The sequence below is a fragment of the Neoarius graeffei genome, chromosome 16 (genome assembly GCF_027579695.1).
Source record: "Neoarius graeffei isolate fNeoGra1 chromosome 16, fNeoGra1.pri, whole genome shotgun sequence".
Lineage (NCBI taxonomy): Eukaryota > Metazoa > Chordata > Actinopteri > Siluriformes > Ariidae > Neoarius > Neoarius graeffei.
In genome coordinates, this window is record NC_083584.1 from 45900636 (window position 1) to 45915050 (window position 14415).

The following is a 14415-nucleotide window of genomic DNA, read 5'->3' on the forward strand; positions in this document are numbered from 1 at the left end:
GACTTGTCCAGGGTGTACCCCGCCTTTCGCCCGTAGTCAGCTGGGATAGGCTCCAGCTTGCCTGCGACCCTGTAGAAGGATAAAGCGGCTAGAGATAATGAGATGAGATGAGATTTGTTGAAGAGGATTTTTCAGTTTATTTAAAAAATAAAAACAAAAAAGTATGTGTGTGTGTTTGTGTTTTGCGGCAGTGTGTGAAGTTTCACTCGCGGGATGAGCGTGCTGCGGCTGCGCTGGGGTGGTGCTGTGCGCGCGCAGGAGAGACTGAGCTCACACACGGACTTTGCGCCGCGTTACCGATGAGAGTCCCGGTGCGTGTAACGCACGAGCGCTGAACACAACCGGCCCGTTGTTTTGCTTTCTTGAGTTTGCTTGCGCTGTTGGCTGGGTGGCCGGGATGGCTGGCGTGGTGCGCACCCTGAGCCGGTGTCTGCTCCCCGCTGAGGCCGGACACGACACGAATAACGGCAAAGATGGAGCGCGCGAGCGGGACGCAACCCAGGCGCGCGAGGCCAAGCGGCGGAGTCGCGAGATCGATGCCATGCTGGCGCGCGAGAGGCGCTCGGTGCGGCGCTTGGTGAAGATCCTGCTGCTGGGCGCGGGGGAGAGCGGCAAGTCCACCTTCCTCAAACAGATGCGGATCATTCACGGACAGCAGTTCGACCAGAAAGCGCTGCTGGATTTTAGAGACACCATCTTTGAGAATATTATTAAGGTACATTTCAAAAAATACTAAACAAACAAACCTAGGATACTAACTCAGTCTCTCACACGGATTTAAATTCCTGCCATCACCACCACCATCACCACCATCAATAACAACAATAAAAAGCTTCCTAATGGGTTCTTTGGATGGTTCTAGCTCTTATAGAAGGCTTAATTAGAACCTTTTAACAAAAACAACAACAACAAACAAACCTAGGATACTAACTCAGTCTCTCACACAGATTTAAATTCCTGCCATCATCAACAACAACAATAAAAAGCTTCCTGATGGGTTCTTTGGATGGTTCTAGCTTTTATAAAAGGCTTAATTAAAACATTTTAACAACAACAAACAAACAAAAAACCTAGGATACTAACTCAGTCTCTCACATGGATTTAAATTCCCATCATCATCAACAACAACAATAATAAAAAGTTTCCTAATGGGTTCTTTGGATGGTTCTAGCTCTTATAGAAGGCCTAATTAAAACATTTTAACAACAACAAACCTAGGATACTAACTCAGTCTCTCACATGGATTTAAATTCCCATCACCACCACCACCATCATCATCATCAATAACAATAATAATTCCTAATGGGTTCTTTGGATGGTTCTAGCTCTTATAGAAGGCTTAATTAGAACCTTTTAACAAAAACAACAACAAACAAACAAACCTAGGATACTAACTCAGTCTCTCACATGGATTTAAATTCCCATCATCAACAACAACAATAATAAAAAGCTTCCTAATGGGTTCTTTGGATGGTTCTAGCTCTTATAGAAGGCCTAATTAAAACATTTTAACAACAACAAACCTAGGATACTAACTCAGTCTCTCACATGGATTTAAATTCCCATCACCACCACCACCATCATCATCATCATCATCATCATCATCAATAACAACAATAATTCCTAATGGGTTCTTTGGATGGTTCTAGCTCTTATAGAAGGCTTAATTAGAACCTTTTAACAAAAACAACAACAAACAAACAAACCTAGGATACTAACTCAGTCTCTCACATGGATTTAAATTCCCATCATCATCAACAACAACAACAATAATAAAAAGCTTCCTAATGGGTTCTTTGGATGGTTCTAGCTCTTATAGAAGGTTTAATTAGAACCCTTTAACAAAAACAACAACAAACAAACAAAAAACCTAGGATACTAACTCAGTCTCTCACACGGATTTAAATTCCTGCCATCATCAACAACAACAATAATAAAAAGCTTCCTGATGGGTTCTTTGGATGGTTCTAGCTTTTATAGAAGGCTTAATTAAAACATTTTAACAACAACAAACAAACAAAACACCTAGGATACTAACTCAGTCTCTCACATGGATTTAAATTCCCATCATCATCAACAACAACAACAATAATAAAAAGTTTCCTAATGGGTTCTTTGGATGGTTCTAGCTCTTATAGAAGGCTTAATTAGAACCTTTTAACAAAAACAACAACAAACAAACCTAGGATACTAACTCAGTCTCTCACATGGATTTAAATTCCCATCATCATCAACGACAGCAATAATAAAAAGCTTCCTAATGGGTTCTTTGGATGGTTCTAGCTCTTATAGAAGGTTTAATTAGAACCTTTTAACAAAAAAAGCAAACAACAAACAAAAAAACCTAGGATACTAACTCAGTCTCTCACATGGATTTAAATTCCCATCATCATGACCACCATCAATAACAACAATAAGAGGCTTCCTAATGGGTTCTTTGGATGGTTCTAGCTCTTATAGAAGGTTTAATTAGAACCTTTTAACAAAAACAACAAACAAAAAAACCTAGGATACTAACTCAGTCTCTCACATGGATTTAAATTCCCATCATCATCATCATCATCATCATCATTAATAACAACAATAAAAAGCTTCCTAATGGGTTCTTTGGATGGTTCTAGCTTTATAGAAGGCTTAATTAAAACATTTTAACAAAAACAACAAACAAACAAAAAAACCTAGGATACTAACTCAGTCTCTCACATGGATTTAAATTCCCATCATCATCATCATCATCATCATCATCATCAATAACAACAATAAAAAGCTTCCTAATGGGTTCTTTGGATGGTTCTAGATTTTATAGAAGGTTTAATTAGATGCCTTTAACAAAAACAACAACAACAAACAAGCAAAAAAAAAAACTAGGGCTGTAGCAATACACTTCACTCATGATATGACTTGATTCGATTCGATTTGCAATACTTGATTCAGGATTCAATTTAATTCGCTTCTCAAAATATTTGAATGAAGCAAAACGGCGACTGAAAAGACTCTTCCTGAATCATAAACAGTTTAAAACAGTGAGCACTTTTGTCTGTATACAACTAAACAAATACAGTTCTTTATCAAATGTACTACAGGTTCACCATATCTCCCTAAAATTTTGCGCATCTCGAATAACCCGGTACGGAACAGAACAGGACGGAACAGTACCGTCACGTCTCATCTCATCTCATTATCTCTAGCCGCTTTATCCTGTTCTACAGGGTCTATTTTCTTATATTTGCCTTGCGGGTTTTTATATGCTGTTCCGTCTCATGTATAACAAGTGTTCCATTCTGCAATACCATTTTTGTGATATTTATTTACATAATGTATAATCTTACCTTTTTTCTTCCAGTTTCGCAGAGACATCCGTTACGTCCACCATTTTATTAATCGGTACTTACGTTAGTCATCCCGCTTTTATAGATGAACCCGTCCCGTCATGTATGATAAATAAAGTTAGACAAAAAACAAAATATATTATTTAGTTGTTTTATTGTCAAAACATATAACTTAACTATTTATTCATCTATTTTACAATTTCTTGCCTCTTCCCCTACCTCTACTTCTTCGTTTCTTTAGCTGACATTGTATACATTTCAAGTTCTTATCTTTTTTGATCTGTGCTTCTGTTTTATAACCCATGCTTTCACAATCAGTGTGAAACCACATTTTACATTCATTGCACATAAAATAAAAATCTGAATAACTGTTAACTTACAACTACAGTAAAGCCTTTCTACATGCATGGTTCTTTGTGACGTCACGCTGAGGTATATTCTGTAATTGGAGTTCCGGGCTTTTAGACTTCCGGGCTTTTAGATCAATTTCGATTGAAAATATCGTGAATATAACGTTAATAAAATGTGACGGATTATGATAATACTGGCTAATCAAAGAATATATGACAGTGATACGTGGGAGTACAAGATGCTAAGTATGAAACCGCTGAATATTTAGAAAACGTAACGTTCCCGATACCAAAAAAGTTGGGATGCTGTGTAAACTGTAAATAAAAACAGATTGTGATCATCTGCGAATCTCAGAAACCCTATATTTCATTGACAATAGTACAAAGACAACATATCAAATGTTGAAACTGAGATACTTTATTGTTCTTTGAAAATATATGCTTATTTTGAATTTGATGTCAGTAACACATTTCAAAAAAGTTGGGACAGGGGCATGCTTACCACTGTGTTGCATCAGCTCTACTATTAACAACACTCTGTAAACATCCGTGAACTGAGGAGACCAATTGCTATAGTTTGGAAGGAGAAATGTCCCATTCTTGCCTGATATGCAATTTCAGTTGCTCAACAGTTCGGGGTCTCCTTTGCTGTATTTTGCGCTTCATAATGCACCAAATGTTTTAAATGGGAGACAGGTCTGGACTGCAAGCAGGCCAGTTTAGCACCTGGACTCTTTTATTACAGAGCCATGCAGTTTTATATATGCAGAAAGCGGTTTGGCATTGTCTTGCTGAAAGAAGGAAGGCCTTCCCTGAAAAATATTTTGTCTGGATGTCAGCATATTGCTCTGAAACGTGTATACATCATTCAGCATTAATGATGCCTTCCCAGATGTACAAGTTACCCATGTCATGTGCACTAATGCACCTTCATACCATCACAGATGCTGGCTCTTGAACTGTGCACTGATAAGTCGGATGGTCCCTCTCCTCTTAAGCCTGGAGGACGTGATGTCCATGATTTCTAAAAAGAATTTCTACTTTTGATTCGTCAGACCTCGGGACAATTTTCCACTTCGCCTCAGTCCATCATAAAAGAGCTCGAGCCCAGAGAAGGCAGCGGTGTTTCTGGATGTTGTTTATATCTGGTTTTAACTTGCATTTGTGGGTGCAGTAATGAACTGTTTTCACAGATGATGGTTTTCTGAAGTGTTCCTGAGCCCATACAGTGATTTCCCCTACAGACACATGTCTGCTTTTAATGCAGTGTCGCCTGAGGGCCTGAAGATCACAGGCATCCAATGTCAGTTTTCAGCCTTGTCTCTTGCATACAGAGATTTCTTCAGATTCTCTGAATCTTTTAATGATATTATGTACTATAGATGATGTGATCCCCAAATTCTGTGCAATTTTATATTGAGGAACGTTATTCTTAAATTGTTGCACTGTTTGCCCGCGCAGTCTTTCACAGAATAGTGAACCCCTCCTCATCTTTACTTCTGCGAGACTCCGCCTCTCTGGGATGCTCTTTTTATACCTAATCTTGTTACTGACCTGTTGCCAATTAACCAAATTAGTTTTTTTTTGTTTGTTTGTTTAGCATTACACTTTCCAGTCTTTTGTTACCCCTGTCCATCTGAAACGTGTTGCTGACATCAAATTCAAAATGAGCATACATTTTTCAAAAAACAATAAAATTTCTCAGTTTTAACATTTGATATGTTGTCTTTGTACTATTTTCAATGAAATATAGGGTTTCCATGATTTGCAAATTATCACATTCTGTTTTTATTTACAGTTTACATACATAGCATCCCAACTTTTTTGGAATTGGGGTTGTAATGTACCGTCTCGTTCCGGTTCATACTTTCTGTACCGGGTTATGGGAAACACCAAAATTTTGATTGAATAAACAAACCATCTGACTTGCAGACTTAGAAAACGATCAGCTGAAATTTAATGTGCAAGGAAGCAGAATTAGAGCTCCAAAGGCGGCTAAAATGGCTGGTTTCCACAAACCTTGGTGTTTGGAAGCTACAGAAGAGCTCTTTTTTAACTGTTATGACTTACTCGTGCAGCTGTATAACATATAATGTGTGTTTGTTGTATCAATCTAGAGGCTACCAGACTTCACAAATAAAAACACACAGTGTGCTGCCTGTATATTTTAACTCTATGGGTTGCACAGACTGGGACATCTGGTGTCCAAACATTGCAAATTAATTACAGGCAAGATCAGTAAAATGCTAAAATGCATGATGCGAATCTTTTCCATGAAGCACATCATTACATTTTTGCATTGCGTTGCACCATGTCACGATGCATCATTACACCCTTTCTTCACAGGGCTCTATGTAGAACTTTTTAGGGTTCCTCCACTATGACAAACTGAAGAATCCTTAATGGGGCATGATAAAACTTTTTCTAAGTGTGTACCTCATTACTTGGCCAGTCTCTTTCCCAGTTCAGATCAATCCAGCTTAATTGGCATGACTTTGTCAAGTTCTAGATCAGGATTACAAAAACAGAAAAACCTTTCCTTTCTGCATACAACCCGTTTAGAAGGCTAGAACTCCTAACTGTCCAGAAACCCCGAGGAACTCCTTTTTGAAGAATGCGTAACACGAGATAACAACAGTCTATATCTATCTTTCTGTCTATATCTATACTGTATCCCTCAGAAGCTTACAAGACACCACTCCAGTCTTGACAACATCCAGGGTTCGCAACTTGTTTATTATATCTGTGGGACAACCAGATTTAACTAATCAGAAAATCCTGCTGCTAGAAGAGTCTTAGGCTGTGAAGAAATGTGCTTTCTGCCTGAGATTTCAATTTTCACTAGGCCCTGGGAGAAAATACATGCAATAAGCTGTGAAAGCTGGAAGTGTGTGAAATGTTCTGTCATCATCATGTTAATTACTTGAAGTAATACCAGGATCAGATTATGAGATCTTTTTGTCTTTCATGATGGTCATCAGGTCAGATTAGGTGATTATGGTGCCAGAAATTCTTGCCGCCGCTTGGTCAGGGAGATTGGCAACACTACAAATTTGACCCTGATGAATCATCGTGTCATCAGGGAGGAGGGTCAAGAAATTGTCGATCACGGCTTTCAAGGAGCACTTCGTAGGAGTTGTCAATCTAGGTGAGAAGATCCAATAAATTTGGACATGCGAGACTTTGCGTCCCAGATGCCACGTCGCTGTTCTTCGATTGTGTCCCACTACAAGGCCCGTTTGTTGTATTGTATTAAAATCATGTCAAACTTGGGCTGAATTTCTGTAGTCTGATCCTGGTATAATTTTTACCTTCTAAAACCTAAGCATTTGAGTGGACTTTAATAGTGGTTTGTATGTGCAGCTGTTTGCAGTAATCAATAACTAATCCTCAGGGTACAGGAGTCAAGTATGTCTGGGTTTTTTTTTTTGGGGGGGGTTTGCTTCAGAAGAGAGCTGATTGTGGTGTGATGGGTCAGGTAGGTGTATCCAGTTGTGCGATGGATTCAGGCTCACCTCCATGCACCACGTTAATCAAAATAATGTTTGTTTTAGATGTCTGCTGCTTCCACAAGCTGACTGACAGCAAAAGCGGTGGGATTGTTGCCAGGTCATTTCCCTGCGAGCAGGTCTTACACTGGTTGCTTTTGTGTTTAACAATGGCTGTAATTCCGGGAAGAAAATGTGTGTGTATGTGTGTGTGTGTGTGTGTGTGTGTTTGAAGGGGAGGAGAATGAGATAGAGAAGAATGAAAGGAATCTTTTGCCCTGTGTCATACACTTTTCTACGTTAATGGGTTATATTGCAAGGAGAAAAAGAAAGCTTGTTACACGAGCAGTATTGCAGCTTCATGCCTTAATCTCCTTGGATCCATTTGGCATTCACTCCTCTCTGTCTATCAGTCGCACAGCTGCTGTTCCCTCGTCATTTAGATCAACGTCTTTTGGTGCATATATGAGGCTCCTGGTCTCTCGCTGGGAGTTGCAACAGATGTTCCTTCCCTGTCAAATGTAGTGGAAAGAACTGATCTGACATCCTTTTTATGTTTATCGACTCTCTACAGACTTTCCAATCTTCCCTATTTTTCACTACTTTGATTCCCTTTGTATCTCCGGAAAGCATGCCCACATGACGCAGCACTTCATAGGACCCTAAATAATAATAATAATAATAATAATAATAACAACGTCTGATGCAACTTAATGTCATATTTTATCTTCTCATCCAATGATCAAGCGGTGTATGTTCTGGCTCCTGACTCTTTCAGTGGGAAACTTTCCTTGGCTGTAATTTCAACTACATTTTGGTCAGAAAAGAGTGCTGCCAGTTTGGAGGTTTGGCTGTGCACACGGGTTTTACTTTATATGGAAGAGAAAGGAAAAGCTTCTTTTCGCAGGGAGTGCATGTGGTGCTTATGTTCTCCAACTCCTGATTTCTTTAAGTCTATTTTGTGACATTAAAGCCTCTGTGAACATAGTTTCAAATGTTTTCTGTCATACTAAAGATCAGTCTAGTGCAGAGGATGTTTTTTTTTTTTGGCGTTGTTAAAACTGAACATTAAACTATGCTTTTGAATCAGGAGAGAGAATACTTTATAATCTGATTTTCCTGAGCTGCTGTGAAGTGCTCTGACAGTGCTGTGAGAGGAACTCACATTTCAGGTGCGTTAGATTGGATTTGACAGGCCACGCACCATACGCCAGCACAGATATGTCATCAGGCCCCTTCATGCACTAAAAAAGTCTCACTAAACAGTGATTGGCAGAAGCCGCAGCCAATTAGGAGAGAGAGAGAGAGAGTAATCAAAGCAAAAGGGCATGAGGGAGTGTTTATGATGTTCTTCTATCAGACTAACAAGGATTCAGGGACTGGTGGGTTTTTACCTTTTGTTCTTGCTGAACAGGTAAGTCGTTTATCTGTTCTCAATTTGGTGAGAAGCTACTGAACGATAACTGATAGTCAGCATAACGCTTGTTTTATCCTTGTTGCGAAGTATCGTGATGGGAAGTGTTACATTTCTCGCTCACTCATATCCAGCAAGAGGAAGTTACTTGACCCCTTCTACTCACCTCATATGTGTGTGTTCTTTTTTTTATTATTTGTGCCAAATTTTTTTGACCGGTTGCAGAGCAAAACGCAAATGAACAGGTATTGTAGTTTTATTTTCTGCACTATATTTTAGTTAGGGGCTGCACGGTGGTGTAGTGGTTAGCGCTGTCGCCTCACAGCAAGAAGGTCCTGGGTTTGACCCCAGCGGCCGGCGAGGGCCTTTCTGTGCGGAGTTTGCATGTTCTCCCCGTGTCTGCGTGGGTTTCCTCCGGGTGCTCCGGTTTCCTCCACAGTCCAAAGACATGCAGGTTAGGCTAATTGGTGGCTCTAAATTGACCGTAGGTGTGAATGTGAGTGTGAATGGTGGTTTGTCTCTATGTGTCAGTCCTGCAATAACCTGGCGACTTGTCCAGGGTGTACCCCGCCTCTCGCCCATAGTCAGCTGGGATAGGCTCCAGCTTGCCTGCGACCCTGTAGGACAGGATAAGCAGCTACAGATAATGGATGGATGGATATTTTAGTTAGCTAGCTTGAAGTAGCTACTTACCAACCTGCAGCTAACAACCCTGCAAATGCGCAAAGACTCAGGAAAGCCCTTACATTCAACGTGTGGTCTGATGCATGCAGTGCGCTGTGAGATTTTACAGTGGATCAACACATAAACAGTGGCTGAAGGGAAATATTTTAGTTAGTTAGTTAGTTAACGTGAGGGGGCGGCACGGTGGTGTAGTGGTTAGCGCTGTCGCCTCACAGCAAGAAGGTCCTGGGTTCGAGCCCCGTGGCCGGCGAGGGCCTTTCTGTGCGGAGTTTGCATGTTCTCCCCGTGTCCGCGTGGGTTTCCTCCGGGTACTCCGGTTTCCCCCACAGTCCAAAGACATGCAGGTTAGGTTAACTGGTGACTCTAAATTGACCGTAGGTGTGAATGTGAGTGTGAATGGTTGTCTGTGTCTCTGTGTCGGCCCTGTGATGACCTGGCGACTTGTCCAGGGTGTACCCCGCCTTTCGCCCGTAGTCAGCTGGGATAGGCTCCAGCTTGCCTGCGACCCTGTAGAAGGTTAAAGCGGCTTGAGATAATGAGATGAGATGAGATGAGTTAACGTGAGGTGGCTAGTTCATTCTGTAGGTTATTCTGTATGTTGTTTCTGATTCATTAGAATGAGCACGGTTACGCTGTCCAGGTTGACAAAACACAGGCATCTCAACAGAAAATCCACCTACTACTCTGAAAATAGTTAGGGATTAGCAAACTGGGAAAACTTTAAACAGAACTAAACTAAAAATGAAACCGTTCCATGACGTCTCAGATTGATTAATACAAAGAAGGTTCCTAATTTCAGTATCAGTATCCTACACTAAAATCATATTCTGCTACTCAATCTGAAACACATGATATCTGTGCATTCCTACTTTATAGTTAATCATCTTAACGTTTTTGAGCAAAACAAACCTGTGCCTTAAATTTGACTTAGTGGCTGTCAAACTGTCAATCTGACATCACAGCACTGGTCAGGTCAGAGTGTCTGAAACAGATCCCTCATGCAATAGATGATTACCCCAGATTGAGCAGAGCTAAAAGCATCGTTCTGTTGGACCAGGCCTGATTGTGATCAGATCCTCCTGCCAGCCCCCTGTAGAGGATCCGGGGAGCAGAGAGCTGAAACTGAGCCCTCTTTGTGGACGGGACCCTGTGAGACAGTTCTGTTGCTTCTCAGACACAGGAAGTGCTTAGGTCAACCCAGTTTATTTCCAGCGAGGCCTTTTAATCATGGGGCGATAGGTGAGCGATGATAGCACAGTACATTATTCTGAAACTGGGAGGCATGTATAAAGAAAGGTGCTTTTGTTTGGTGTCCAGTCCTGCACTGCACTGCACTGCACTGCATGTTCTTTGTATTGTCCTTCCCCTTACCATCTTTAGTGTTAGATATCTCAGTCAGCTGAAGAAGGGGGATTTTTTTTTCCTCTAAATATCATGTCAATGTATTTCTATAACTAGATGCCATCTTCCTTTCACTGCTTCTCTATCTCACATCTACTTTTTTGCAGAGAGAACGTTCTAGACATGAATATTAAAATGCAATGTCCAATATAATACATACATTCAGACTCAAGTACACTGCAACCAGGGCCGTTGACAGCTTTGGCTGGGCCCGGGACAAAATAATCTGAGTGGGCCCCCCCCAAATAATCTGAGTGCCCCCCCCCACACACATACGCGCGCACGCACATCGCCACACAGCAACCACCCACACCCAACCCCTCTTTTCACAGTCTCCATTCACTCCAACCCTTAAATAACAGGTATTCCAAGCCCATTATAACAGTCAACCATTTTATTTCAACATTTCAACATATTTACAGTTTGAACATTTCCTCATTCAGGTGCGAAATGCAATGCACCGGACTTTTGCTGTGGCAAAGTCGTCAATAAGGTCATTGAAGTCCAGCTTCTTTGCAAGTTCGCGCTCTATAGAGAGCATAGCCAGCCCATTGAGCCTCTCCTGTGACATGTTTGAGCGCAGGTAGTTGATAAACCAAAATGATTGTTTACGGGATGGAACTGGGCCTCAATGAGAACGGAGTTATGGCTTTCCCAAAATCTGAACATAGAACCATCACCACTAGTGATGTGTACAGTGAGTTTTTCAGTGTATTTTTTTGTCTTGTTTTTCATAAACGTCCTTTCCGTACTCGATTTAGAATGTTACAAAAAAATTGACACCCTCCCAACCACGTAACATTAGCCTATCTGACCTGGGGGCTGACACGTTTATTACGGATAAACCAAAAGGATTACAACGTTCCCTGGATATAGAACTGGACCGAGAAGATTTCAAAATCTTAACGTGTAAGCAACAACAATAAAACAGAGGTTGTTTTATTCATTTAGGGCTTATTAGGCTACTTTCATTAATTGCGCTTTTCATACAGGCCTATCATTTTTCACTTGAGCAAGGGAATTGTTTGAAGAGTATCCAGTCTAAGCGAAAGTTTAATGTTTTGCAACAGACTAACCTCAAAACACCCCATTTATAGCCCATTCGTTACATTAAACTCTATCTAGCTGGCAATTTCACATGCCGTCGTATCTACACGGGATGATTTCCAACAAAATAAGGTTTAATTAACAAGAGGCAGCGTTCCACGGGCTTTCAGCTAACCGGAGTCCAGCTCAGCGCAGCTCAGCAAGCGTGCCTAAAACATTTGGATATGATTGCGGGCCAATGTGCTATTCTTTGCTTCATTGAGATATATGCAACACAGTGTTATTAAACCGATACGTTTATGAAATAATTCAATGCCCTGTGCATTTCAGTGTTCACTCAGTGTACCCTGCTATCCCCTACTTTGTAATTATGAATGGTGCGTCGCGCGTGCTGGGGTTACATTACGGGGCTGGAAAAAAGTTATCTGTGTCTTACCTGGCTCAGCTGCCCCACTGCATCATCTGAATCTTTTCTAAAATATCTATGCAGTGAGCCCCTGAGGCTCTTGGCTTCTTCATCTCTTTTTCTCTTTTCTTTTCTTTTCTTTGCTCCTGACTTGTGCATGTTGGCAAACGGGCTCGCACACTTATTGTCGAAGCGTTATGATGGAATAGTGCCGTGTTATTTGGCGCCTTAATCAAAGACCAAACCATTTCTGCATTAGGGGTGGTAGGTGGGTTCTTGAATCTATTTTCGAAGACAATAAAGGCAAAAGAACCAGAAATCATTCATTGAATGCAAATATAGCACATTTTTCTCCCCCAAATCAACACATTTTGAAATGAAACAGAATGATTAATGGCATCTTCATGAGGGACCAGTTCTGGGCCCCCCCTCATGCCTGGGCCCGGGACAAAATACCCGATTGTCCCCCCCTGTCGACGGCCCTGACTGCAACCCCACTGTAACGAACTCCTTGAGAGACGTCCAAATAGTTCATTATACCAAAAAGTTCGTAATACTAAAATGGTCCCACTTGTCACACCAAACACTCACTCTTACATAAAACAAGACTAACTGTGTTTAATTTATATTTATGCTTAATTCACTTACATATTTATGAAGTAAAGGAAATAAGTCACAATCGCTGTCGTTTGCTTGCTGCATCTTCTTTCTTTTCAGCCCGTCATGTTGATTGTAGTTATGGACGAAGTCTCGGAGCTCTTTTTCTTTTGCTTTATAAGTTGAAATTGAATTTTGCAAGACACCATTTTCTTTACAGAAATCCGTTGCTTTCTCATCAGGCTTTAGACGCTCCAGGATATGAAGTTTGTCTTCGATGGAGAGTATCTTGCGTTTATGAGTGTCATGTAATGGAAGCGGATGATGGATGTGATTGCAGGAAGAGTGTTTATTTAAAAACAGGCAGACAAACGGTTCAAAAACGTAAGACAAAGGCAGGGTCGTGGAACAGGCCATGGTCGGGCGAATACAGAATATCAGAGGTAACCACAAAGGCAAAGTCCAAAATACAAAAGAAAGTCAAAACCAGGACTGTAATACACAGAACAAAGGCTTGGCAATGTGAGACACTAGGTACAGCGCGTATACTGAGCAAAGTGTGTGTGTTTATGGAGTCTTTATAAGTGCGCGCTATGATTGCACTTTAATCCAGAACAGGTGCATGGTAATTAGTCCTAATGGTGCTGTGCGCTAGCCCTGTGATAACCTGGCGACTTGTCCAGGGTGTACCCCGCCTCTCGCCCATAGTCAGCTGGGATGGGCTCCAGCTTGCCTGCGACCCTGTAGAATAGGATAAGCGGCTGCAGATAATGGATGGATGAGTGCTGTGCGCTCAGTGCCAACGTGCGTGGGTGGACGTGACAATGAGTAGCCATGACAACAATGCTTATGGAGTAAAGACTCGAGTAAAACTGCTTTTTGCTCATAAAATAAAGTCCTTTTAAGGAATTTTTTGAAGTCAGTAATCACTGTTCTCGATAACTGTTAATGACTGACACCTAAGCGAGGCTTGTTAAGCCTTTGTTTTAACACGTATTGTTAACTTGACTGCGGACTTGATTACCTATCATTTGTCTCTGGGGGGAAAAGGAACCCATGGCTCAATGATGGGTGTTTTTTGAAGATTTCGATGCATTGTCATTAAAAACGGGGGACAAGAACTTAGTTCATTATATCCGAAAGTTTGTAGTAAAAGCATTTGTTATTGCGGAGTTGCAATGTATGTCTAACTCATTAGATGTAGGCACGTTAATAGGTAATGCAAGCCTATGCCAATAATAATTTTTTTTAACCCTGATACTGTTCCAAACCTGAGCTGATATATGCTGATTCATTATTTAATGTCATGAAATCTACATCAAATACTTGCAGCCATACTAGTCCATGTGTGTTCTCAGTGTTTTCCAGCTGGAAACAAGGAGTATAAGAAAAAGGGGTTACAGAGTACAAATGAAATACTTTGCTTTCCGTTTTTCAGCAGGGTTGGCACATTACGCAAGACTTTTTTTTTTTTTTTTGCTAGCTAGTGTTAACTTAGTGTGGTCCAAAATAGATCAAAACAGAGCTCTAGTTCGTACCTCCTGTAGTGAAGTATTATTTCGAACAATGCTGTACAGCCTATTGATTGCAGCCATGGGGCAATCAGTGAATACGCAAATTCATCTCTTGTGTGATCTGTGTATAAAAACAGGGGGAGTATTTGGATGGTTAGGTATTGTTTAGTTTTTTTCTGATACCG

At 40.9% G+C, this 14415-nt stretch overlaps 1 protein-coding gene across 2 annotated transcripts in view; it reads left to right on the top strand.

Moving 5' to 3' along the window:
• Positions 1-14415, top strand: part of gna12a (guanine nucleotide binding protein (G protein) alpha 12a) — a 126748-nt gene that overhangs the window by 20606 nt on the left and 91727 nt on the right. Inside the window, exon 1 of one of the 2 annotated variants that reach the window (XM_060943070.1) lies at positions 49-715. The exons of the other annotated variant lie outside the window; for it this stretch is intronic. Within the exon in view, the coding sequence (XP_060799053.1) occupies positions 398-715 (318 nt within the window). The 5' untranslated portion in view covers positions 49-397. Of the gene's footprint in view, positions 1-48; positions 716-14415 lie in introns of those variants that run through there. 2 annotated transcript variants of the gene reach the window in all.